This window comes from Fundulus heteroclitus, chromosome 6, assembly GCF_011125445.2.
Source record: "Fundulus heteroclitus isolate FHET01 chromosome 6, MU-UCD_Fhet_4.1, whole genome shotgun sequence".
In the NCBI taxonomy this organism is placed as follows: domain Eukaryota; kingdom Metazoa; phylum Chordata; class Actinopteri; order Cyprinodontiformes; family Fundulidae; genus Fundulus; species Fundulus heteroclitus.
The window spans coordinates 21,821,757-21,846,611 of NC_046366.1; the positions used below are offsets into that span (position 1 = coordinate 21,821,757).

At 43.1% G+C, this 24,855-nt stretch overlaps 1 protein-coding gene across 1 annotated transcript in view; it reads right to left on the reverse strand.

The window, feature by feature from the left end:
* egfra (epidermal growth factor receptor a (erythroblastic leukemia viral (v-erb-b) oncogene homolog, avian)) overlaps positions 1-22,186 on the reverse strand; it is a 69,186-nt gene extending 47,000 nt beyond the window's left edge. Inside the window, exon 1 of the mRNA XM_036138335.1 lies at positions 21,581-22,186. Coding sequence (XP_035994228.1) covers positions 21,581-21,701 — 121 coding nt within the window. The 5' untranslated portion in view covers positions 21,702-22,186. The remainder of the gene's footprint in view (positions 1-21,580) is intronic.
* Positions 22,187-24,855: the final 2,669 nt, after the last annotated feature.

Genomic DNA, 24,855 nt, shown 5'->3' on the forward strand with positions numbered 1-24,855 from the left:
CTTAGTCATGTCTAAAGCAACTAAAGCAGTGACCCCATAAAAGGAATATTCCACAAAAGCCCTGGGGTTTGACTTATAAAGCCTCACTCGGTTGGTCAGACGTTACTCACCATTTTCGAGCAAAAGCTTTGCACATCAGCGGCCCGTTAAATCCTCCGATGAGTAAATTCTTCCTCTTCGGTTCTGACAGAGGCCAAGAGCCGGGGCGCCCGGATAGAGCGCAGGGGATAAGATTATACAGAGATGGGGGGGGGAGGCATTACATAATTCCTGATGCTGCCTTGGAACGGGTTTGTGTTACATGTTTTGTTGTTCCCACTGAAAGCATGACCGATTTACTATGAACTGGGAGGGGGGAGATGCAGAATGATGACACATGAAACTGAAATGTCTGAAATGCACAGGGTACAAATGCCGAGGATGTTCCCCCCCGGGGAGCGCTGTTAAAATGCAGAGTATCTCGTAAAAAACTCCCCAAAAAAACTATTTGACTGCAGTGAGAAAAGCACGGACTGACGTTGGCTTTGCAGCTAACACTTCACCACCAGGCCAACAGCTCAGATGTATCTATTCGTTCACGTGTAATTGGTATGCTGTCCGTGATCAAAAAGAGGAAAAACAATATGGGCACATCACACACGGTTAGCACATCAGCACAACGATGTCTAAAGCTTGTTTAAGATAATTGTGACTGAGGAGGGTTGTTGTTTCAAGGCCACCCCCTCAACTACAAACTCGCTGAGGCATTTAGCTGAAAGCGGAGGCTGGGCTGCTTTTCGTCCGCCATCAAAGGCTTGGCAGACACAAACCCCTTTTCTCACTATCATCTACACGGCTGAACACAAGGACCCTGTCTTAGAGGAGGTGTCCGTGACACACACAGTGAATCCTCCATATAGACAGAGTACAAGAAAGGATTTTAAACCTGCACAACACTAAAGTTTAGTTGAAGTCTAACCGAGGCATTAACTACGGCTAAAAGGCAACAAATCTTTGTTGAGGAAACACTTTCAGCCCTTATTGCCGTTTGAAAGATTGAAGACTGCTTTAACTTTTACACCAGCAGGAAGGAGATGCCAGGGGAAAATCTCCCATCCAACTTTTGCAGATAATCTCCATCTATAAACCTTGAGGGTGTAATAAAACCAGCAATATATACTGTCATTAGATCACTCCACCAGAAGAAGGTGGACTGCCCCCTTGGAGGGAGTCAAAGGTCAGTAAAAGGTAAACAAACCTTAGTGCTCAAGGTTTTAGACTAACTTTACACGAGGGTCTCATTCACCTAGCTGCAATGGAAACGCTCACACATTCATACACCGATAAGCAGCTTAGTAAGCTACTTGGTATTAAGTGGCTTTGCCAAATGGCGCGTTCCAATCTGGCGGATGAAGTTGGATTTGAACCCTCAACCTGATGGATCGAGGCGGCTGCCTGCAGTAATGCGGCTGCTGCTTTAGTCTGTTGTTGGGATCAAGGGCAAAGCTGCGGATTTACAGGCCTAACTGCGCTCCGACTCTATGAGACGCGATGGATCGCGAGTGAAAGAACGAGAAGTTGGATGAAAGCAGCTGAAACAGGCCTCCTGCATAAGGGAGGGCTGGGCTCAGCCTGGGAGATACGGCGGGAAGCTCAGTCGTCCAGGTGGAGCTCGATACAGAGCTGCCTCTCTACTTGTTGCCAGTCGGCCATCCGATTAGACTGCACTTTGGGATTTTCCTTTTTTGGGCATGTTTAACTGGGAAGAGATCCCAGGGGTCCAAGCGGGTTCAAAACCTCCTCAAGGTGGGTAACAATACACATGACAGACAACTAGGTTTGGGGAAATCTGTGGTTTCCCTAATAATTTATCATTCTGATACCACTGGGAAACAAAAACGGCGTTGTTACGCTTATGAGTCACTTGAATCTATTTTTTTTTGTTCCTCTTCTGATTAAACTACCGACCAGCACCATAAACCAGCTCAGTACCACTGCCCGTGAGGCAGTAGTGAAAAATGTGCATCTCTGACTACACTTGTAGTGTGAATGCATGTCAGCGAGGTCTGAAGGATGTGGAGACCTGCACTCATCCCACATAACTCAAATAATGTTCTTGAACTCTTGTTATATTAGAGAAGCACACTTTTTAAAGTTTTTTTTTTCTCAATCATAGCATTAGGGTGATCATTAAGAAGAACCGAAGCCTTTACTGCAGAGCAAATTACTTTCTGGTGACCTCTCCCCCTCACAGGAGCATTAGGTGGAACAAAAAACCCCTATGACTTTTTCCTCATTTAAATTTGTCTCCCGATTATACCTGAAGTTCAAACGCTCAGCCGCAACACTTAAATAAATCCATTTCAGTCAGCTGTCGACAGAGCCACTGACCTGAAAATCCAATATGGTTTTCAGAGTTTTTAATCTTTCACAAATCTTCTTCGCCCCTGAATATTACAATACTACTCGGATAAAAACAAATCCGTTGGATTCATATTGAATAATATTAATAAAATAAAACCTCGGGTTGCCAGTTAATCAGCTCAGGGGGAGGTTGTTGATGTAGTGGATATATTGCTGGCCCAAAAGGCTAATCCTTACTTCCTGGCACGGGTCCAGCTATGCACTCCGGAGCATTTCAACCCTTCCAGTTTTTCCTGTGGCCACACAGCCATTAGGCTTCAAGTGATTTGTTATGAAATTAAGGTACAGTTGCAGACAATGGCCATCTAACGATGCTTTAAGTGGCACAGAGCTGTAATATGATGAAGTGCTTGGTTACACACTTAAAACGTGAGCCCTCGACTAATAATTCAGTAGACCGGCGCAATAACAGGTTTATTGGTTATGAGCCTGCAAATGAGAAAATGAGAGTACTTTCTTCTTTGGCGTAATTATTTTTTTTTTTCAATATCATTAAGTTATATTTGTTTTATATGCCCCCGGCTTCATCTATTAAAAAAAATGCAAAACAATGTGTAATGAAGATGTTCCGCTCAAAGTCCCGCAAGGAAATTAATTAAAAGCTCAGTGGAGTTGTTGACATTCCCAGAGCAATTACAAAAGGTACAGCCATAGGAGTCTGGAGCTTGTTATGTTTTAGAGCTGCTGGAGTTTAACTACATAAAATACACACAGTCGCTGAGTTTTGCTATATCAACAAAACTGTCAGCTGCAAAGAAGTGCTGGTCATTTAGATCAGTAAATAATCAGATATTTTCTGATCAGTGAATAGTCCCTCCAGATGAAAACGACATGCTTTAGTCTGGATGCTGTTACTGAGTGAAGAACACTCAGATTTTCACATTTAAAATTAATTCAGAGAAAGCACAGTTTTGGGAAGCTATTTAAAAACTAATTTATGTTTATTTATCTCCAACAGGTTGAGACATGCCTGTCTCTTGTAGGCTGCGACAGAGCGAGAGAGAGCAAGACTTAAAGCAGACATTAGAAAGCATGGTGATATTACGGTAAAGCCTGTCCTTTGTTGAATATGCTGGATATGGTAATAGTGGCCAAACAGTTTTACGGCAACTGCTCTTCTACACTTGGGTCATTACTCATCACATTTTCTTTCTTGCAAATGTAAAAACAAGTACTGCTGAAAAACAGGATGGCTAGAAAAATATATATGAATGTGGTTCTACTTCTATCTGGATATGCTATATATAGTCTTTAAAGAAATGGATTAAAATTGGTTATGGAACGTAAAAGTTTCAGAATAGTCGGAGATTAAAAAATTGGCTATGAAACTCTGATCTCGGTAACCCTAATCTATATATTAGGATTTACCAGTGAGGTTGGATGAAATGTTCTCCATGGTTATGCTGCCTTTCTAAAAAGTGAATCATAATGGCTAATTATCATAATTATCCCCTGCGCTCTATCCGGGCACCGGCTCTTGGCCTCTGTCAGAACCGAAGAGGAAGAATCAATTAAGTGATTAGTTGCTAGAACCTTAAACTAGAGTTTATTAAATTGACGCCATAAACCTAAAAGCAATAAACTTTGGATCTATGGCCAATTAAAGTTAGTGAAATGCTTAAATTTCCAAACAAATTGAGTGTGATTTGAAATATACTAGAAAAATTGCCACAAACAGGTGAAAATTAAATGCAATGCTTTCATCCAGCAAGCACATAAACCCAAGCATTGAATGTCATTAGTCGAAATGTTCACTTCCTGACAACCAGGAAGAAATAGAGGCAGTTAACATTAGCTTTAACAATGTTATTTTCATTTTCTAAGCCATTTTCTATCTTGTTTCTTTGCCAATATATCTATTTGAATGCACACTTAATGCCTTTTTTTTTTTTTAGCCGTCCAGCCATTGTAACTTTTAGCGCCCTGGAATTTCTTTTCCCTCTCTGTTAACAAAAAAAGCTGTAAAGTCATGTCTACAAGGCAAGTTAAGGTCAAGGAAGACAGATAAGCCAGTGTGAAAAGAGACAACAAAGACCTGAATAAAGAGATTTGTGTTTTCCTCAGTCATGTGTGAAATCTTTTTTTTAACTTTTCTTTCCCTTTGACAGATTTTCTTAGTCTGGTAAACATGTTATTATCCAACGTGGAAACCAATTTAAAAGCCTTTATGTTGATTAACTTTCTGCCTTAGAATCTTGTGTAGGAGAAACGTCTCCTGGGGAAGCTCGACACAATGGGCAGTGTAAGATGAGAACTTGTTTTGGACTCCGACTTGGACCGTTTAAAGACCGTCTGATATAAAACCCAGTTAAGTACCGCAGGGTTTTTGGTTAACATCTGTTTTTTTTGTACAACATTTGAAAGCTGTCATCCCTGTAAAGCAAACTACAAGAGCGTATCTTTTTTTATCGTTTTTCCTGGTAGATAACTGAAACCATGACACCTAATGAAGCACGGCACCCCCTCTTTTTTCAGTATCTGGGGCTTGTAAACGACTGTTTCAGTGACTACTGAAAAACTAGGGATCTTAAATTGACACTTGACCTCACCCTTGTAGTGACGCACGCAGAGAAAGCATTATTTTAATGGGCGATAAAAAGGTAATGGGCAGACATGTCTGATCAGGAATTATTGGATAGGTGTAGAGTTAAGTTTTCTGGAAAATAAACAGATCCCCACGCGCAACTGTGTTTACAAAACCCTGCACTGGTTGAAGGAAATTCAAGTCCAGTCAAGTCACCTCAGAGGGAATTATAATTAAAATCTTGTTGCCTGTCTTACATCTTAGGCACAAGAGAAGAAGTATTAAAACTTCTTTACAGCAGGCAATAATGGAGCCACCCATGAAGAGGGCTACTTTATCTGAAGTAGGAAAATCCTCCAACCAAAAGAGAATAGCATGCAAGACACATTCTAATACCTAAACTGGGGGAAAAAAATAAGCTTAAAGCATTATTGGAAAACAATTTACCTGCTAACAAGAAGTAATCAGAAAACGAGCAAAAGCTAAAGCATATTAGGGAAGCCAGCTCCAGGGATCCGCCACCACCCCTTAAACAATGCTTTCTTCTGAAATATTCTGGGATAGAGGTTTGTTTGTTAAGCCATTGTCCTCCTCCCTGTAGGGGATTTCTTTTCTGGCCGAGCGCACATTGTAGCTCCGCTCCTCAGAGCGACCTGCGGGTCACGAGAGGAGATGACACACCGACAGGAGGTCCTGCAGGATAATGGGGAAGAGACTCTCACCTGCGGTTTGGATGCGCCGTCGAAGCAGGCGTAGCTAAAAGCAGCAGGATAGGGTCGCTTTGATCAACATTCAAACACAGAGGATTCAAAAATATGGAAGAGCCGTAACCGTCCATCTGATGTTTTGTCTTTGCGTCCCCCCAACCTTCCGGTATTTCTTCACTTTGATCAGCTCAACGTCCCAGTTTCTCTCACCGACGTTCCTTACATCCATATGGCCCGGGTTTTAATGCAAATGCAACTTATTTGTTTATGAAAAACAAATAAGATGTTTAAATTACTACTACTACTAATAAAAATGTGTGTAGTGACTTAAGATTAAGAGACATTAACCCATAAGAACTCCTGACAACACTAATCGACTGAACATTTCACCGTGAAAACAAAGTGGATGTTGGGGATTAAAATTTCAAACATTTGGAGCAATCCAGAGGCATAATAATTAAGAGTTATAATGATCTTTTAATTAAGATTAAAACCATTGTCATTGTTGCAAGTGATTCTTTCAGTAAATGGTTAATTTACTGAATTAATATTTTAAAAAGTGTGTGAAATCAAGCTATCCAGACAGGCCTTGGCAGGTTATCTGTACAGAAGTATAATGAAATTTTAAAAGCTGTGGTTTCCATGATGGGCTGCACAGTGAGTAGCGCTGTTGCCATGCAGCAAGAAGGTCGTGGGTTCAAGTCCTACCCTTGCCCGGGGTCTTTCCGCATGGAATTTGCATGTTCTCCCTGTGCATGCGTGGGTTCTCTCCGGGTACTCCTGCTTCCTCCCACAGTCCAAAAATATTGATTGTTAGGTTAATTGGCCTCTCTAAATTCTCCTAAGGTGTGAGTGTGTGCATGAATGGTTGCCGACTTGTCCAGGGTGAACCCCGCCTCTCGCCCATTGACAGCTGGAGATAGGCACCAGCACCCCTCGTGACCCCACAAGGGATAGACGTGTTAGATAATGGATGGATGGATGGTTTTCATGATGAAAATTGTCCAGATTTAAACTCCTTTCAATTAGATGCAAAAGTAAAGTTCAGAGTAACCCGGCTGCAGGAAGATTATGTGAACAAACAAAGAGAGCAGGCGCCTATTGCTACATATTGGTGGTAAGCTGGAGAGGGGCAAGAGGGGCTACTATACTATTCCATCACTTACTAGAATGAGAAATTTGGCTGCTTGGAAGTACAGTAACTAAAAACATATCTGATGGTTTTGAATCTTTTTCTAGTGGCTATTTCAAGGGAGGCAGTCAACGTATTTTTTTTTATTCAGAAAATACATTGAAAATTTGACTTTTTTGTCCAGATGTCACCAAAATGTTAAAAGTCATGGTTGGTTGCCCAATCTAAAAAAAAAAAAAAATAATAATTTTTAATAGTAATACATAAGAAGATTTTTTTTGTAGAGTTTTCTTCAGCTGTCACTTTTAATGTTATATTTATGTCATTTAGACAGCACAAGTTAGGCTTTGGGCAACAGACAGGGTCACAGTGCGGATACTAAGAGAGTCAACAATCACTATTATAAACTGGCTGTTTTAAAACTAAGATTAGCAAAGTGTGTACATGAGATATTGGCAGTTTGGTTAATCATTGCAATACTTGTAGACATTGTTATTATTATGCTGATTTATTATTACTATTATTATTATTCTAATTATTATATGAAAAAAGGCTTTTTGAATGTCTTGACTTCATGCCTCTCTTCCTGCAATGGTCCAAATTTTTCTTATTGCAATTTTGGTTTATGTTACTTTGGCAAATATACTAAACAGATTTTTTTTTTCAGAATTGAATAAAAGCAATTAGGTCCTTATTGTCAAGATTTGTTTATTGATGAACTTAGAACACACACAGGACAAAAGTTTGAGAGGTTTATTGAAGGGTTGATGACTGATGGAAGATGTAACCGGAGGAGCAGGAATACAACGGCTCAGGGGTGCAGGTGAAGGCAGGGGCTGACGGCCAGGAGAGAGAGTCCAACAACGCAGAGCGGGGTGGCACAGAGCAGAGCCTTCTCAGAGCGGCTAGTCAGGTTAGCAAATCACTGGGGACACCAGAACACAGAGCAGAACCTCCCAGGAACAACGGTGAGGAACAAAGTCTTTTAACGTGGCAAAACTAACCTTAAATCCGAAACCAAGGCAAGGACGAGGACTGGCATGGAGTGGATGATTCAGAAGACGGACCAGCACTAAAGTGAGGCAGAGGGAGGTTTAAATAGGAAGACTAACAGGTGACATGCATCTGACTGAATAATTACTAACAGGTGTGACTGACTGCAAGGAGAGTGAAGTGAAGGCTGGGTGGAAGGGAAGGCTGAAGTGAGGGGAAGGAGAAACTAAAAACAATAAATAAAGTTAAACCCTAACAAACACTAAAACAAGGTGGAAAAACCGAAAACCAATGGCAACAAAAGCCGAATCAAAACTAAACCATGACATTACCCCCCCCTCAAGGCCGGACTCCGGACGGCCTAACAAACTAAACAACAACCAACCTAGGGTGGGTGGAGGGTGGTACGGATGGCGGGCTAGGGTCAAACAAAACAGATCAAAGCAGGGTGGGTGGAGGGTGGTACGGATGGTGGGCCAAAATCAAACAAAAAAAAACTACCCACTCAGGGCGATCTGAAACAACAGGGAAAACAAAAGCGGACTAAAAGGGGTCTCTAACAACCCCTGGTAGGCAAAACAAGAACGTCTAGCAGATGCTGAAAAGCAAACATCGCCACAAGGAAAGTCAGGCGAACATTGCCACAAGGCAAAACAGGCAAGGCCAGACATACTAACGCCAGAGGGAAGAAGTAGGCGTGCTAACGCCAGAGGGAGAACAGGCGCGCGACAGCGCCAGAGGGAGGAACGGGCGCACGACAGCGCCAAAGGGAAGGAACGGGCGCACGACAGCGCCAAAGGGAAGGAACGGGCGCACGACAGCGCCAAAGGGAAGGAACGGGCGTACTTAACGCCAAAGGGAAGGAACGGGCGCACGACAGCGCCAAAGGGAAGGAACGGGCGTACTTAACGCCAAAGGGAAGGAACGGGCGTACTTAACGCCAAAGGGAAGGAACGGGCGCACGACAGCGCCAAAGGGAAGGAACGGGCGCACGACAGCGCCAAAGGGAAGGAACGGGCGCACGACAGCGCCAAAGGGAAGGAACGGGCGCACGACAGCGCCAAAGGGAAGGAACGGGCGCACGACAGCGCCAAAAGGAAGGAACGGGCGCACGACAGCGCCAAAGGGAAGAACGGGCGTACTTAACGCCAGAGGGAAGAACGGGCGTACGACAACGCCAGAGGGAAGAACGGGCGTACGACAACGCCAGAGGGAAGAACGGGCGTACGACAACGCCAGAGGGAAGAACGGGCGTACGACAACGCCAGAGGGAAGAACGGGCGTACGACAACGCCAGAGGGAAGAACGGGCGTACGACAACGCCAGAGGGAAGAACAGGCGTACGACAACGCCAGAGGGAAGAACGGGCGTACGACAACGCCAGAGGGAAGAACAGGCCGGGGCGTGAGGGAAACGCCGGGGCTTGGGGAAGAGAACGCCGGGGCGTGAGGGAAACGCCGGGGCACAAGGGAAGCAGGAACATCTAAAATGCCAAGGAACAAGAACGGAGGACGTACTAACACGCCGGGGAACCGAGGTCGTCCTAAGACGCTGGGGAACCATAAATCAGAGGGCATCCTAACATGCCGGGGAACCAAGAATCAGAGGGCGTCCCAACACGCCGGGGAACCAAGAATCAGAGGGCGTCCTAACACGCCGGGGAACCAAGAATCAGAGGGCGCCCTAACACGCCGGGGAACCGAGAAACAGAGGGCGTCCTAACACGCCAGAGAGCCAAGAATCAGTGGGCGTCTTAACACGCCAGAGAACCGAGAAACAGAGGGCGTCCTAATACGCCGGGGAACCGAGAAACAGAAGGCGTCCTAACACGCCAGGGGACTAAGGAACTAAAAGGCCAAAACAAAAACCAAGGAAGCTCGAACCAGCCAAAGCTAAGGAGCATGAAACAGCTCAGTGCCAGGGGTCAGAAATCTAAGTGAGCGCTAAGACCTAAGGAGCGCTGGACAACAATAAAGAATCAAACCAAGAACTAGAAAATAAGGCAAAACTAGAGCAGGGATAACACCACAAAAGAAAAACTAAGGCAAAACATAAAATCAAAACACTAAAGCAGAAAATGAAACTAAAGCTAACTACGAATGAAGGAACAAACAAGAAAAACTAGGACTGAACAAGTACACTAACGTGACAACCAGAGAGCTAAAGCTAAGATGACAAGGCTGGGCAAACCTAGAAAACTAAGGCAAATTCTAGACTCCTAAAACAGAGCAGGAAAAAACAAAGCAAAACAGAGACTAAGTACTCTAAGAAAACAAAGAACCCCCTAAATAATTCTAAACTGAGGAATTCTAAATCAATCAAAACTAAAGCCGAGCTTAAACAAAATAAAACAGAAAGCACTGGCCTTAAGGGCGTAGGCAAAGACGGCTGCTAAGCCGCAAGAGTTCTCGTGGAGGTCGTCCTGGACGAGGCAGGCGGCGGAGCAGCATCGCCCGACTAAGCCCTTGAGGAGGGCGGCCCTGACGAGGCAAAGTCAAGCGGCCTGGAGACCGCGGTCGGTAGCTCCGGCCGAACAGAAAAGTCAAAGGCGGGCGCCGTGGTGGACGGCCCCGACGAGGCAAAGTTAAGCGGCCTGGAGACCGCGGTCGGCAGTTCCGGCCGAACAGAAAAGTCAAAAGCGGGCGCCGTGGTGGACGGCCCCGACGAGGCAAAGACGAGCGGCCCGGAGTCCGCAATCTGCGGCTCCGGCCGAGCAGGAAAGTCAGAGGCGGTCGCCGTGGTGGGCGGCCCCGACGAGGCAAAGTCGAGCGGCCTGGAGTCCACAGTCTGCGGCTCCGGCCGGACAGGAAAGTCAGAGGCGGGCGCCGTTGTGGACGGCCCCGACGAAGCAAAGTTGAGCGGCCCGGAGTCCGCAGTCTTTGGCTCCGGCCGAACAGGAAAGTCTGGTGCGGGCGTCGTGGAGGACGACCCCGGCACGACGAACTAGAAATAGGAGTAGCATCAACTAAGGCCTCATCCTGAGGCGAAACTACTCCCTCGGAGGCCTCATCCTGAGGCGAAACTACTCCCTCGGAGGCCTCATCCTGAGGCGAAACTACTCCCTCGGAGGCCTCGTCCTGAGGCGAAACTACTCCCTCGGAGGCCTCATCCTGAGGCGAAACTACTCCCTCGGAGGCCTCATCCTGAGGCGAAACTACTCCCTCGGAGGCCTCATCCTGAGGCGAAACTACTCCCTCGGAGGCCTCGGCCTGAGGCGAAACTACTCCCTCGGAGGCCTCGGCCTGAGGCGAAACTACTCCCTCGGAGGCCTCGGCCTGAGGCAGGGCGGTTCCCTCGGAGGCCTCGGCCTGAGGCAGGGCGGCTTCCTCGGAGGCCTCGGGCTGATCTGCGTCGGCCGGCAGAGCGGAGCTTACGGTGGCCGGCGGAGCGGAGCTTTCGGGTGGAGGCGGAACCATCTCTTCAGCTACCTCGGACGCTGCCGGGCTACAGGCTTCAGAGGGCGGGTCCTCCTGAACCCCCTCACGGGACCTGAGCGGAAGCGAGTCTTCGGAGGCCTTAAAGCGTCGGAGTGCCCGGCGTCCTAGCCGGGAGGAGCCAGACGGGGGTACAGCGGCTGTCAGAGGGGTGGCTGCAGGCCCACGGGGAAGAAGGTCGTCCCGGTCACCGTAATAGAAGCTCCACAGCTGGTCCTCCTCGACATGTGGGGCTCTGATGGATGGGACATTGAGCTTTACTCGGGGAGCCAGCTGCGAGTCATAGAGGTGGTGACATAGGCGATGAAGGGATCTGCGGCTTCTCTTCTCGTGCCCTGGGGTAGCGGCAACAACGCCCACGTAGAACACCTGGGGAGTGGAGTCGGCCTTGATCGGCGGCGCAGGGTCCTGGGCAGAAGCCATCCTGGCGTACCTCTCATTCATCAGGCGTTCGCACATGTCCAGGTAAGCGCGGACCTCCGGGGTGTCAGCCCCTGGAGGTAAGTCCCATGTGGTGTCTGAGTTCATCTTTGGCTGGTCCGTACTGTCAAGATTTGTTTATTGATGAACTTAGAACACACACAGGACAAAAGTTTGAGAGGTTTATTGAAGGGTTGATGACTGATGGAAGATGTAACCGGAGGAGCAGGAATACAACGGCTCAGGGGTGCAGGTGAAGGCAGGGGCTGACGGCCAGGAGAGAGAGTCCAACAACGCAGAGCGGGGTGGCACAGAGCAGAGCCTTCTCAGAGCGGCTAGTCAGGTTAGCAAATCACTGGGGACACCAGAACACAGAGCAGAACCTCCCAGGAACAACGGTGAGGAACAAAGTCTTTTAACGTGGCAAAACTAACCTTAAATCCGAAACCAAGGCAAGGACGAGGACTGGCATGGAGTGGATGATTCAGAAGACGGACCAGCACTAAAGTGAGGCAGAGGGAGGTTTAAATAGGAAGACTAACAGGTGACATGCATCTGACTGAATAATTACTAACAGGTGTGACTGACTGCAAGGAGAGTGAAGTGAAGGCTGGGTGGAAGGGAAGGCTGAAGTGAGGGGAAGGAGAAACTAAAAACAATAAATAAAGTTAAACCCTAACAAACACTAAAACAAGGTGGAAAAACCGAAAACCAATGGCAACAAAAGCCGAATCAAAACTAAACCATGACACTTATAGATTGTTTGAATGTTTTATGTTAACAGCAAATCCGTGGTATTTTTACTCCAGGTTACCGTACCATGAGATACACGGCTCACTTATGCATCTAAAACAATACAAATGAAAAGTTATTGAAATCTAGTAAAGTATAATTTGAAAATCAAAACAAGTAGATTTTTTTAAATACATGCTGGTCCTACTTTGTTAACAACATAAGAGCTTTATCGTGAGATACTCTAATAATGACAAGGGAACTAATTGATTTTGCATCCCAAAAATAAGAAAAAAATTTAATTGTTAATTTTTTAAGAGATGCAATCATTTTAAAAGTGCAATGGCATGCGATCAATTATAAATATGCCCCGCAGATAAAAGAATCTCCTTCTGTGACGCCAAAAACACCCCCACACTGAGAGTTATTAATTTAATTAGATGTAGCCTGTTTTTCCCTTTTAACGCAACACTGCAGCTGATGAGAAGATAGCAGAGGCTTTTTTTTCCAGCCCGAATGCCTGGGTCTCTTTCCACTTGACACAACCAGACGCTCATGGAAAGGCCATAAATGCTGCGGATCTCTTTGTCACCGTGAACAAACAAAGAGAGCAAATCTGTTCAATGAGTAACCACATATTCACTCACTAATTCCGCGCTGGAGGTATACAAACTACTGAAGTGGAACCAGACACAAAATTAACACCTGGACAAGTGCGGCGTCTCCTGATTCACAATAGATTCGCTGTTTTAGGAGATCTAACAGTGAAATGTAAGAGAAACAACAAAAAACTGTTGATGTTGATGACCTGCACACCTGTTGTCGGGTGTGACGGCCACGTGTTGCCGACGTGTGCTGCTCTGCAAGGTATCCCTGCTGCCGGAAAACCTGCTCTTTTACAAAGCCACCATTGTCTCGGGGTGAAACCCAGATCTTGCACCTTGCCAGTGGTTTTCTAAAATTACTGCGAATTAGACTTGATGCAAGTCCTCAAAGCTGTAGTGATGATAGCCAGAAAATTACACTCCACCTCCCACAGTTTTGACCTAAAAAGCCTTTCTTCCCCCAACAATGGCTGCAGCAGATTTAAGTCTGGTTTGTTCATCAGGAGGACAGGAAACTGAAGCTGCAGCACTAGTAGCAGCAGGAGGACCTCTCCAGCCTCTAAGATTACACTGGATCACAAGCCGTACTTCACTATCGCTCTTAGGAGATTGGCTTTAATGAATGGAAAAAAGCATGGTTTTATAGGAAGGCTGGGACAAAAAAACAGATGGACCGATGAAGGAAGAGCCTCCAACTGAACACACAGGGAAAAACACTTAGTTGGAAGGCTGGATTGTGCTCCAACTTGGAAATTTTGCCATGAATCAGCTAAAAATTCCAGTTAAAGATAATATATACAGCTAAATAAAACCTGTATGAATTATCTTCCAATGTCCTTGTGTCAAAAACTGGAAAGATCTTCTAATTTAGACAAAACACACTGGCATCAGCAGGCTATTGTTTATCCAAATCATGCTTCAAGCATTGAGGATTAAGGATTTATCTTTGACATGCTCCTGTGATTAGTCTGATCTCTCACAGGTTAACTTTTTGGCAGAGCGGCGATGAGTGGATATCACCACTTTGGCAGCTTTTTGCTGGGGGGAAAATTCACTTCTCATGGGAAAATATGCAACCATCACTTCCAGTTCCACTCCAGTCACAAACAGAGTAATCACGGTGAAACTCTCCACGGTTTATAAACTCGACACACCAGCAACAACAAGAGGGCTTTTACCATCAATTAAAGCAAGTAAACAGTTGAACGCTGTCCCCGAACATATAGCCGACAGGACGTGTGGCTGAAATATTCAACTTTAAGATAAACACCCAATAAAATGTTTGCTGTGAATGTCACACATAAAGTTAAAATGAGGTAAATTGTAGACTCAGGATTAGGATTTATCACATACAGTGATTCTTCAGCTGCTTTTAAAAGGTGCAAATTACAGTGTCTTATAAGAGTTTTCCACATCTTTTCACATTACAAACACAGAATGCTATATATTTTCTAAGGATTCTATAAGATAGGCCAATGCAAAGTCACAAATAACTGTGAAATGGAAAGGAAATGGTACATAGTTTTCAACATCTTTCCTCAACTCTGATACCCCTAAAGAAAATCCACTGCAGGCAAATGCCTCCAGAAGTCAACTAATCACCAATTGTAGTCAGCATCAGAGGTTTCTGACATAACTTTGGAGAACAAACGTCTTTATGCAAAGAAAGGAACAAACTTGATATCAGAGATAAAGTTGCAAAGATGTTTAGAGGAGGGTTTGGCTGTAAAAATAACGTAACATCTCACAAAGCAATATTCAACCCATCATTCAGATGGGTAGACCTATTAAAACATTTCTGTTTTCTGAAAGGCTGCACAAAAGAGAACATTCACCACAGAAATAGCAAAGGTCTCTATGGTGACTCTGGAGGAGCCACAGAGATCCACAGCTCAGGTGCAGGAATCTGTCAACAGAGGTTGTCCCTCCAAATTTAGCTTCTTTGGAAGTTCTGGCACAAAGAAGGCCAATGTTGGAAAAAATAAATAAAAAGACACAAGAAGCCTTGTTTGCAGTTTCTTACAAGCCATGCACAGGACACAACAAGCATGTGGTAGAAGAAGCTCTGGTAGGATGGGAGAAAAAAGCGAACTTTTTGATTTACATGCAAAATGCTAAGCAGGGTGGAAGACTAAAAATGGTGAAGCATGGTGATGGTAGCATCATGCTATCGGGATGCTTTTCTTTTGCAGGGACAGACAAGTGGGAAGATGGATGGAGCCAAGTGCAGGGCAATCCTGGAAGAAAACTAGTTAGAGGCTGCAAAATGTGGCAGAGGATCACCTTCCAGCAGCAGGAGAATGTCCCTAATGGGCCAATCTAACCTTCCATTTTGGTCTGTCCCAAGTTTTAAAAAGCCATATTTCCAGATGCTCAGACAAAATTAGGATAATTGAGCAAAAACTGTAAGGTGTCAATGTCAAAAAGAGCTGGGAGCAATGGGAGCGAAAGGTGGCTCTACAAGGTATAGACCCAGTGGGGATGAATGCACGTCACGCTTTTCTGATTTTATTTGTAACAGGTATTTCAAAACCACGGAAAATTTCCCTTCCACTTGACAACTATACACTACATTATGTTGGGTTTTGCAAAATAACAAATTTGGAAAAGGCATAACTGGTAAGAAAATCTTTGCAAAGCCCTGTATACTGATCACGGCACACCAAAAAACTAATTTCCTCATCCAAATCTTTGTATTTTTTTTTTACAGCCTTGCTTGTAGACCACTGACAAGCAGGCACAAGAAAATGATTATTCTTCATGGCAGCACCTACTGACAGATTTAGTCCAGCACCTTTCCTCATCCTAAATCTGTCAGACGGTTTATAAGTATCACATCGGGGGCCTAAATTGTTGTATTGACACGAAAACTATCATTAGAACTTCAGAGTTGCAACAAAAGAGCTGTAAAAATACCACCCATGTGAAAGAAAGCATTGTGTGTTTAACATTGAGCGTTAAATGTCTAGACAAGTTGCTTCCAGGGATTGGCTCGACATTTCTGTAACACTTTTTTTAACTCTGCTCCAAAGTCTTTAAATGTTACTGAATGGAAAACGCCCACGAAACGTATTTCAATTAACTGTGGCAAAGCAAATAAACGCCATCGAGTCATATTGATTGAAGGTGGTCTATTATGATACGCTTGTCTGTAAAAAAGGTATTGCCACAATTATTTCTGTTGTGACTGATGATACACAGCAAAAGTGGGGCCACAAGAGCTGGCCACTGCAGCCACCCTCTACTTGTATTCTTGCCATGTGCTAAAATAAATGCCACGTTTATTAAACACACAGGCTGAAGGCAAACACGTACAAGTAGATTTGACTTTTACAGGCATCTGTTCCAAGAAATAAATGTGTGGTTATATCTTGAATTAGAGTTCTTCTGTTAAAGTATGCTTGATTGTCCTGCTAGATTGATTCGACCCAGCTATGACTGCGTGCTATAAATTGCAAATTACAACAAAGATTTAGAAATAAACTCAAAATTAAGTCCTACCCCATTTACCAGTTGGGACTTGCTCGGCCAAACGACATAATATAAAATGCTATTAGCCTCCAGTTCTTATCTCTAGTTAAATATGATAATTAAAAGATAAACATTTCATTTACTGCAAGGCACAAACACAATTAATGCACCGTGCTACCTTTTGACTGCTACCATTTTTTTTATACACGCTATTTTTTTTCCGCTCTCTGTTAGTTCACCATATCAGGATTTACAACATGCCACAGGGAGTAGGTTTAAATCTTGTCTACATCAAGCTGGACACTGTGAGAAAAAATACACAACTTGCCACTATGAAACATCTGTCTTGTCCCAGAGCAGTAATAAACCAAACAGTACAGCATGTCCACCATTACAGCTGCTCATTATTAATCTCATCTGGTATTAATGAAATTCCTAAATTGTTATTTACGATGGGACACGTGTTGCCACGTGAAATGTAAGCTGTCTGATATGTTCAGTTTCCCACAAGTATTTAAGGAGTGTCTTTTTTTTTGGCTCGCGAACACTTTCGTCGTGGTCATGGTTCTTAAGTGTATGAATGGAAATGCATCGGTTTTGGGTGGTTAGACCAGGGAGGAATGAGGGGATGCTCAGGTGCACTGCTGGCATTAAAACATGTGCTCATCTACTCGCGGATTGGCTCACCGTGTCTTGCCAATAATTTCACTATGGCTATATGACTAAAGATGTTTGATTCTTGAAACAGCGCAGAGAACCAATGAGTGTTCGAACCCCTATGATTCATGAGATTCGGAAGTTACAGTCCTTAGGGAGTAAAGTGATACTACCGGTCACTTTTTCCCCTCACATCTGGTCTTCATGAGGTCTGAATCACTCAGGCCAATTCCATTTATATATATATATATATATTTTTTTTTTTAAAAGTAAAAAAGTTCACAGCAAGATTTTAAAATAACATTTTTCAAAACTTGAGAGACACCACACAACGATTAAAAAAAAATCTTAGATATAGGTGGTTTTCACAAACAGATTTCAGACTGGAACATTCAGGTGTCAGAGGGGAAATCTTGGAAAATCCTCTCAAGATTAAACGTGATCTGGGGGTGAGTTGCTGCGTGTTTCCCTCACCTAGCTTCCTGATTGGCTACACTTCCCATTCAACAGGCTTGCATGCTCATTTGTCCTCGGGGAACATCACACACACACACACACACTAAGATATTGTGTTACAAAAAAGTTACTGAACGACATGTTTTTAACTGTTCTCACAAGGATGCATATAAACTGTAACTAACAACCACTAATATTTGCAGTTTACTGCAGTTTAAAGCAGCACCATATAACTTTTAGCCACTAGAGGCGCTAGACCTGTAACCTCCAGATTCGGTGCCCCTGAAAGCCACTGGCTACACTGCACTGTTGCGACATTGAAACAGTCTCCCTCCGTGTGGGATCTGGTAGTGGATCACTTTGGACCAGCAGACTGAGATTTAATCGAGTTACGTGTAAAAACAAGGCCACAGTCGCCCCTTTAGATTAAAGCCTAAATCAGAGAAGCAAAAATATATATGATCAAGTAAGTGTCATATCTGTTTTGTCTCGTTGTTACAGCAGTCTGCCGTAGAATGGGTCATGTGACCTAGAACACAGCTCTAGGTCACATGACCCATTCAGCGACGGATCCGATCTTCTCAAGTTACATAGACGAGTTTTTGAGAAGAGCAGCCCGCGCAGAGCATCAACATGTGCCAAGTGCTGCTTATTGACCTGAACATCATTTAATGCATCTCAACTTAAGCTAATACTTGGGTCAAAACTTACACTGTGCTGCTTTAGGAAACTGAACTTGCAAGAAAGCTGCACATTTGCATTAGCAATTCTGCTAAACCAGTTAAAGCTATACTAACCTTTGTAAACTGTATTTTAGCAAGGTGACATATAAACCTTATAATTAACTCCAAAATTTAAGAGGTGCTGCGCATTGGCAACAACTGTGTCGGTTAGGAACTTCAACTTGCTATCAGGTCTGACTTTAGCATTAGCGAAGTTACAAAATTAGCTAATCTGCTATTCTTGCACCAACACAACAAGGATACACACATCAGCCCTACTGTTGTCTGAACCACAAGAATGAGAACAGTCAAAGTTTAACTGAACCAACATCTTTACTTGAGGCACATTTCGACTCTGAGACCCAGTACGCTATTGTCCAGGTACTCATTTTCCTGGAAGTTTAATTTAACACAGCCACTTTTTGACAAGTTTTCTCTGTGGAGTCCAGAACATGGCCAGACACTGAACTGGTAACTAGTGGGAGGCTTCAGTCAGAAAAATAAAAACCATGATTTTCAGCAATAAAAGTATAGCGGAGCATTCTGTTGCAGTAAATACACTTTATAAGTTACATAGAGTTACAGTGAAGTCAATGGAAAACTACCTGCAAAATTTTAAAAGGATTTTGCAGACATGGGTGTTCTATATCTTATGTGCTCCTAAAAATACAAGGCAATTAAAAGCAACTGGAGGGAAGGGATGAGGAACATAGTGCTTTGTTGGGATTAAAAAACAGTTTTCTAACAATAACTTGTAATCATTTCAGAGCCTTTTTTTTTTTTACTGTGGAACTGTCTTATAATCACCTCAAAGTGAAAGGGTTTGTGACATTCAAAGAGAATTAGAAAATAAAGTCTGAGAGATGTTTCCCAATAAAGCATGAACTGCAGCAGCGGCAGCATTAATAACACCTCATGTCCTAAAAATCTGTTCCACCGACATTGTTTTTAAACTCTATCAAAGTTCAAGTTAACTGAAATTATGAGCTTGCAGATTATTTGAATCCCGTACAGTTTAATTATCTTCCTGTTCTTTCAGCTTTTTTCTTTCAGGGATCGCCACAGTTAGTCACCCGTCTCCATCCAACCCCATCTTCTGCACCTTCCACTCTCACACCAACCACCTCCATGTCCTCTTTCCCTTCCTTTATGGATTTCCTCTTTGCTCTTCCTCTAGGCCTTCTGCTTGGCAGTTCCAAACTCAGCATCCTTCCACCAATATAATAATATACACACTATCTCTCCTCGGTACATGTCCAAACCATCTCAGTCTGGCCTCTCTGGCTTCATCTCCAAAACATCTAACATAATCTGTCACTCTGATGAACTCATTCCTGATCCTATCCATCCTCGTCACTCCCAAAGAGAACCTCAACATCTTCATCTCTGCTAACTTCAGCTCTGTCTCCTGTCTCTTCCTCACAGCCACAGGCTCTAAACCATATAACATGGCTTGTCTCACCACTGTCTGGTACACTTTTAATTTGATTCTGGCAGATACTCTTAATCAACAACACACCGGACGCTTTTCTAAACCCGTTCCAACCTGCTCGGACACGTTTCTTCACCTCTTTTTCACACTCACAGTTGCTCCGGAATATTTTATCCCAAGTACTTAAGATCCTCCACCTTCTGTCTCTATCGGCTTACCTTCATTCCTCTACTTTCCAGGGCAAACCTACATTTCTCTAGATTAACCTCCACCTGTTCTCCCTCTCTCACTACAGATCACAAACTCATCTGCAGACATCATGGACCGTGGAGATTTCTGTGTAATGTCTACCTGTCAACTTCTCCATCACCGCAGAAAACAAGATAGGGCTCAGATTCAATGCGTGTCGCATTCCCACTTCCACATTGAACTCCTTTTTTTTTTTTTTTTTTTTTTACACCCACAGCACACCTCACCACTGTCTCACAGCTCTCCTCCATGTCCTGCACTACTCTAACGTACTTTTCCGCTCCTCCAGACTTCCTGATGCAATGCCTCAGCTCGTCTCTCAGCACTTTGTCAAATGTTTTCTCTGGATCTACAAAAACAGAAGGCATCTCCTTCTGACCTTCTCCGTCTCTCTGATATGACTTAATAATTTTTTTGGAACCCGGTAAAACTTAAACTGTTACACTTGAGGAGTTCTGGATAGATCACATTTACAGACAAAAAAAAGGTTAAAACAGTTGTAAATGCTAAATGTATATTTTTTGTAGAATTATGGCTTAATTACTGCACAGAGCATGTTGTTCTTTCAGCAAATAGCATATTTTAGAGTCTGTATACCGTAGTTAATTATTTCATTACTAAATTAGTTGATTATTTTTATAATCTATTAATTACTATTAATCCAATTACTCGTTTCCACTTTACATAACACCAACAATTGTTCTTGGTAAATATTGATGCTCTACCTTCTCCAGAGTATCTTTCTGGGATAAATTTCTACTCTGGTAAATTGCTTTTACAGTGAAAAGCCAATAATGTGACACACCTTTACATTCATTTCTTGAGTAGAATTTGAAACTAAGTATGTTTTAAAAAATAGCATATTAACAAAGATTATATTTAACAACTAATGAGCTAGATGCAATTTGAAATAATCATAATTTTAAGAACTATTGCTAACTATTGCTAAACGCTGTCAGAAGTGTTTTCTTACTGGAGCAAAACGCAACTTCACTCTTAAGAGATTTGTTTTTATATGATTGTTGTTGTTGTTTTTTTACATTTGTGCAAAACTGGATGAATGACTGAAGAAAGCATTAGTCCAATCAACTTTTTTTTTTAACTCTTGGCCAATTAAGCTTTTGCTATTATTGTTATTGTTTTTTGTGCTAATAAATGTGCGGATACGCAACTTTTTCTTTAGCAACATGGTTTAAAAAAAAACACAATACGATTTAAAGCGGGAGTGGAAAAATCCAACATATTGCTCAACCAACATCCTCCACCATCATCATCATCACAGCGCAAAACTTCACATTAAGATCCGGACGCCGATGTTTACTTTCTCAATTATCCAATTAACCTATTAATTACAACCTCTGCTAATTATCCCACACTGTCAGCTGGACTCACAGTCACTGTGCTGCGCTTTCACTTAAACCTCAGTCGAGCCTTTTCTGGGGGCTTTAACTGGGTCACAGAGGGAACAGCGGGTCTGTGAGAAACTTTTCTTCCCATGCAGGATCGAGTTTCTGCGCTGCTCTCTCACCAGCCTCTGCTTCTTTTCTCTCAAATTTAAGAGGGGAGAAAAAAAAGAACAGGCGACGGGGGAAAGCGAAAGCCCTGCTGGCGTTTGCCTTTCACAACCCATTTTCCAAGCATACCTTTCTTTTCCGCCAGAACGCAGGAGCCCAGCCAGAGCAGGGAGGTGAGGCTGATCCACTGCAGGGACGCGGCTGCTGCCATCGTGCTTTCGAAGCTCCTGTGTGGAGAGCGCGGCGTCATTCCATGTCAACAGGACGCGATATTCCGACTGGAGGATAAAAAAAACAACAAACACACACCTTAAATTAAACCGGAGCCGGGCTCGGCCGATCGGAAGAGTTCTCCTTCTCTGAGTAAGTCCAACTTTGACAACTCCTCCTCTCCCAGATTTCTCCAGCGGTCTGACTTGCAGCCTGCGAGGACGAACCTCTGACTGCTCCGACGTCAGCAGCGGGAGGGAGGACAGATGCGCCTCTCAGGTACGCGTCGCGCACAGAGGAGAAATTCAGGAAGAAAAAAAAAAGAAAAAAAAAAAAAAGAAAAAACTCTTCTCTGCTCTTCAGCCGCTCGCTTTACACGACATAAAGACGCGGATTCAACCGAGAAAGCTGAGCATATGCGCATATGTAAAGAGCAAACGAAACACTGTAAGAACTTCAAGGTGTTTTCCATTTAACTTCCTGCTGTGAAACACCAGCAGTTGCACAAATTAACGTTTTTTTTATGGCCGGTTTCCTCTGCTGAAAGACTGAACAAAGATAATAAGCCACTTGCTTAACTTTTTTTTAACAAATCCTGCTTTATTTTTTTTTAGTTTAGGTTATTGATAATAAAATCCTGGTATTAAAGGGAACTTATTGTGGTTTTAAGTTTTTCCTTTTAACATTGGAATTATGTAGTTGAGGTGTATATAAAGCAGTGTTGTAGTCAAGTCACTATGCCTCAAGTCCGAGTCCAGGTTCGAGTCTCCAGTGTTCAAGTCCGAGTCAAGTCCAAGTCATAAAAAAAAATCCGAGTCGAGTCCGAGTCAAGTCCACTACTCATCCGAGTCAAGTCCGAGTCGAGTCACTATTGATCCAATTGAGTCCTTATTGATCAAGTCGAGTTGATCAAGTTTCGCACTAAAGTAAGCGTAGCCTACATGTTTTTAAACTAAAAAAAAATCCACACTCCACCACATTGCACTAATAATTTAGATATTAAAATCATACACCAAATAATATTCTAATGACATATTAAAATTATAGCCTAATGATATAAAAAAAAAGTTGAGTCTTTTTCTCAATTTCCGAGTCAGAATGATCTGAATGTAGGAGTCCGAGTCCAAGTTCGAGTCATCAGTGCTCAAGTCCAAGTCACGAGTCTCTAAATTTAGCTAATGACTCGGACTCGAGTGCGGGTCTCGGACTCGAGTACTACAACACTGATAAAGTGGAACTGCAATGCTTTGGTCTGAATTCTTCATTATTGTTGCCCCACAAGGCCCTCTTTTATCTCTGTCTTGAGGTTTGTCTGACAGCAACTCCTTTTGGCGTGGTCTCTTTAAATGCAAGCCCCGCCCCCTCCAGGTCCCAGCGTATTCCACTCCACCCCGTTCAGACATTGTATTAGTATGCTGGTGGACGGTGTAATGAATTTTGTGGGTTAATACACCCAACAACGTAACATTGTGACTTATCCACTTGTTGCTTTGCCATCCTTGAGGTTGGGCTACAAAATGGGAGTGAAAAAAATGGTAGATATGCAAAATTGGTTAGGTGGAAGTCCACATCCTTATTTAGCAGCTCCGCAGCAAATACTGTTCAAAAAACAAAATAGGGAACAGAGGAAACCGAATGGATTGAAAAATATGACCCAAACAGAATCTACGCACCACCTGGAGAGACTACATCCAACTTTTCTGCATTCCTAAAGACTCCAAGTACACAACAAAGTGTACATGAGGGCTAAAAAGCTGGATTTTGCATAACTTCTTTTTTAAAGAAAAATAGATTCTATCAATTTTTTTAAGCTTTAAAAAGCATGGCTCACATTTAAAACTGAATCTGATAATTGGTATCTATAGGTTAGGGGTTAAAAACAGCATTTATTATTGCCTCAATCTTTATGTAAATTCAAATCATATTGTGGTCACATTTTGCCAAAACCCTGAAGCTAAAGCTGACTGAGCCACATTGACTTCTACATGTATTGCTATGTAAGCCTGACACACTCACACGGTAGCAGGTTTTGATATGAGCTATAGTTATATTTTTCATATAGCACTTGTATATTCCACCTCTAATGACACGCTGTCATTAGAGGGCCCATATTAACAAAATATGGGGTTTGTGGTCCACAAACAAAAGGACAAATGATTGGAACGTGAGCAACAGAACTGGACCAATATGGAAGAAGGTGGTCTGGTCTGATGAATCTTTTACATCTCACGTGTATGGCATGAGTGTGTCCTCTCATTTCTTTATTTATATAACACTCTAAAGATAACAATATTGAACCCAAATGTTTTACAAGTCATAAACACTACGATTGAAAGGTTAAAAACAGACACAACAGTGAAGCAACAAGATATCCACATATTAGGAATGCTTAGACTAAAGCGGGTTTTTAATGAGCGTTCAAAGATCTCTGCTGACTGAGTGATGCATATACTGTATGTAGAGTCTGGTTGATTTGCAGAAGAAGTGTGGCTCGATCATCTTTGTTTTTTTAGCCTGTATTTGGGAACATTTAGGTAAACCTGGCCTACTGAACTAATAGATCTGATGGGGTTGTACAAATTGAACTGATCTGCTAAATAAATGTTGGTACTATGCAGTTTTTAAACTGTAGCTGAAGTGACAACCCTTGGAATATCACTTTGCCCTGTACCACCTGTCTAAGCATTGTTGTGTACCATTTACACCCTATCTCCACTTCAGGGGGTGTGGTAGTGTTATTAAAGATGACCACAACACTGCAAATATTAACAATAGTATTTGCTGATGGATTTCGTCAATTCAAATGAACAACTGCATCGGTTGCTACAGCTTTTTTGGGGTGAAACTCTATGAAATGTCCACGGGATGATGACTCAGTCAGGATGTCATACTTCACAGTGAAGTTTTATTAAATTTGGCCTGGTAAAGGAGAACAGTTTTAGGTCCTAACATCCTTTTATTCGGTTATTTATGTTATATTTGTGTGTATACCGTATGAAAGCCATAAATATCAGCAGGAAGCAGTGGTTGAATACAAAATGTCTAAATTGCTGACAAATCCTCGGTCTTACCGGATCAGAATCTAATTGGACATCAGGCTTCTTAAATGTGTTTGCTTGTTGTAACCATGTGGGGCTCCGTGGGGACAGCGAGGATGGAAGTCATTTTTCAATGGGGTGTTTATTCCATTATTG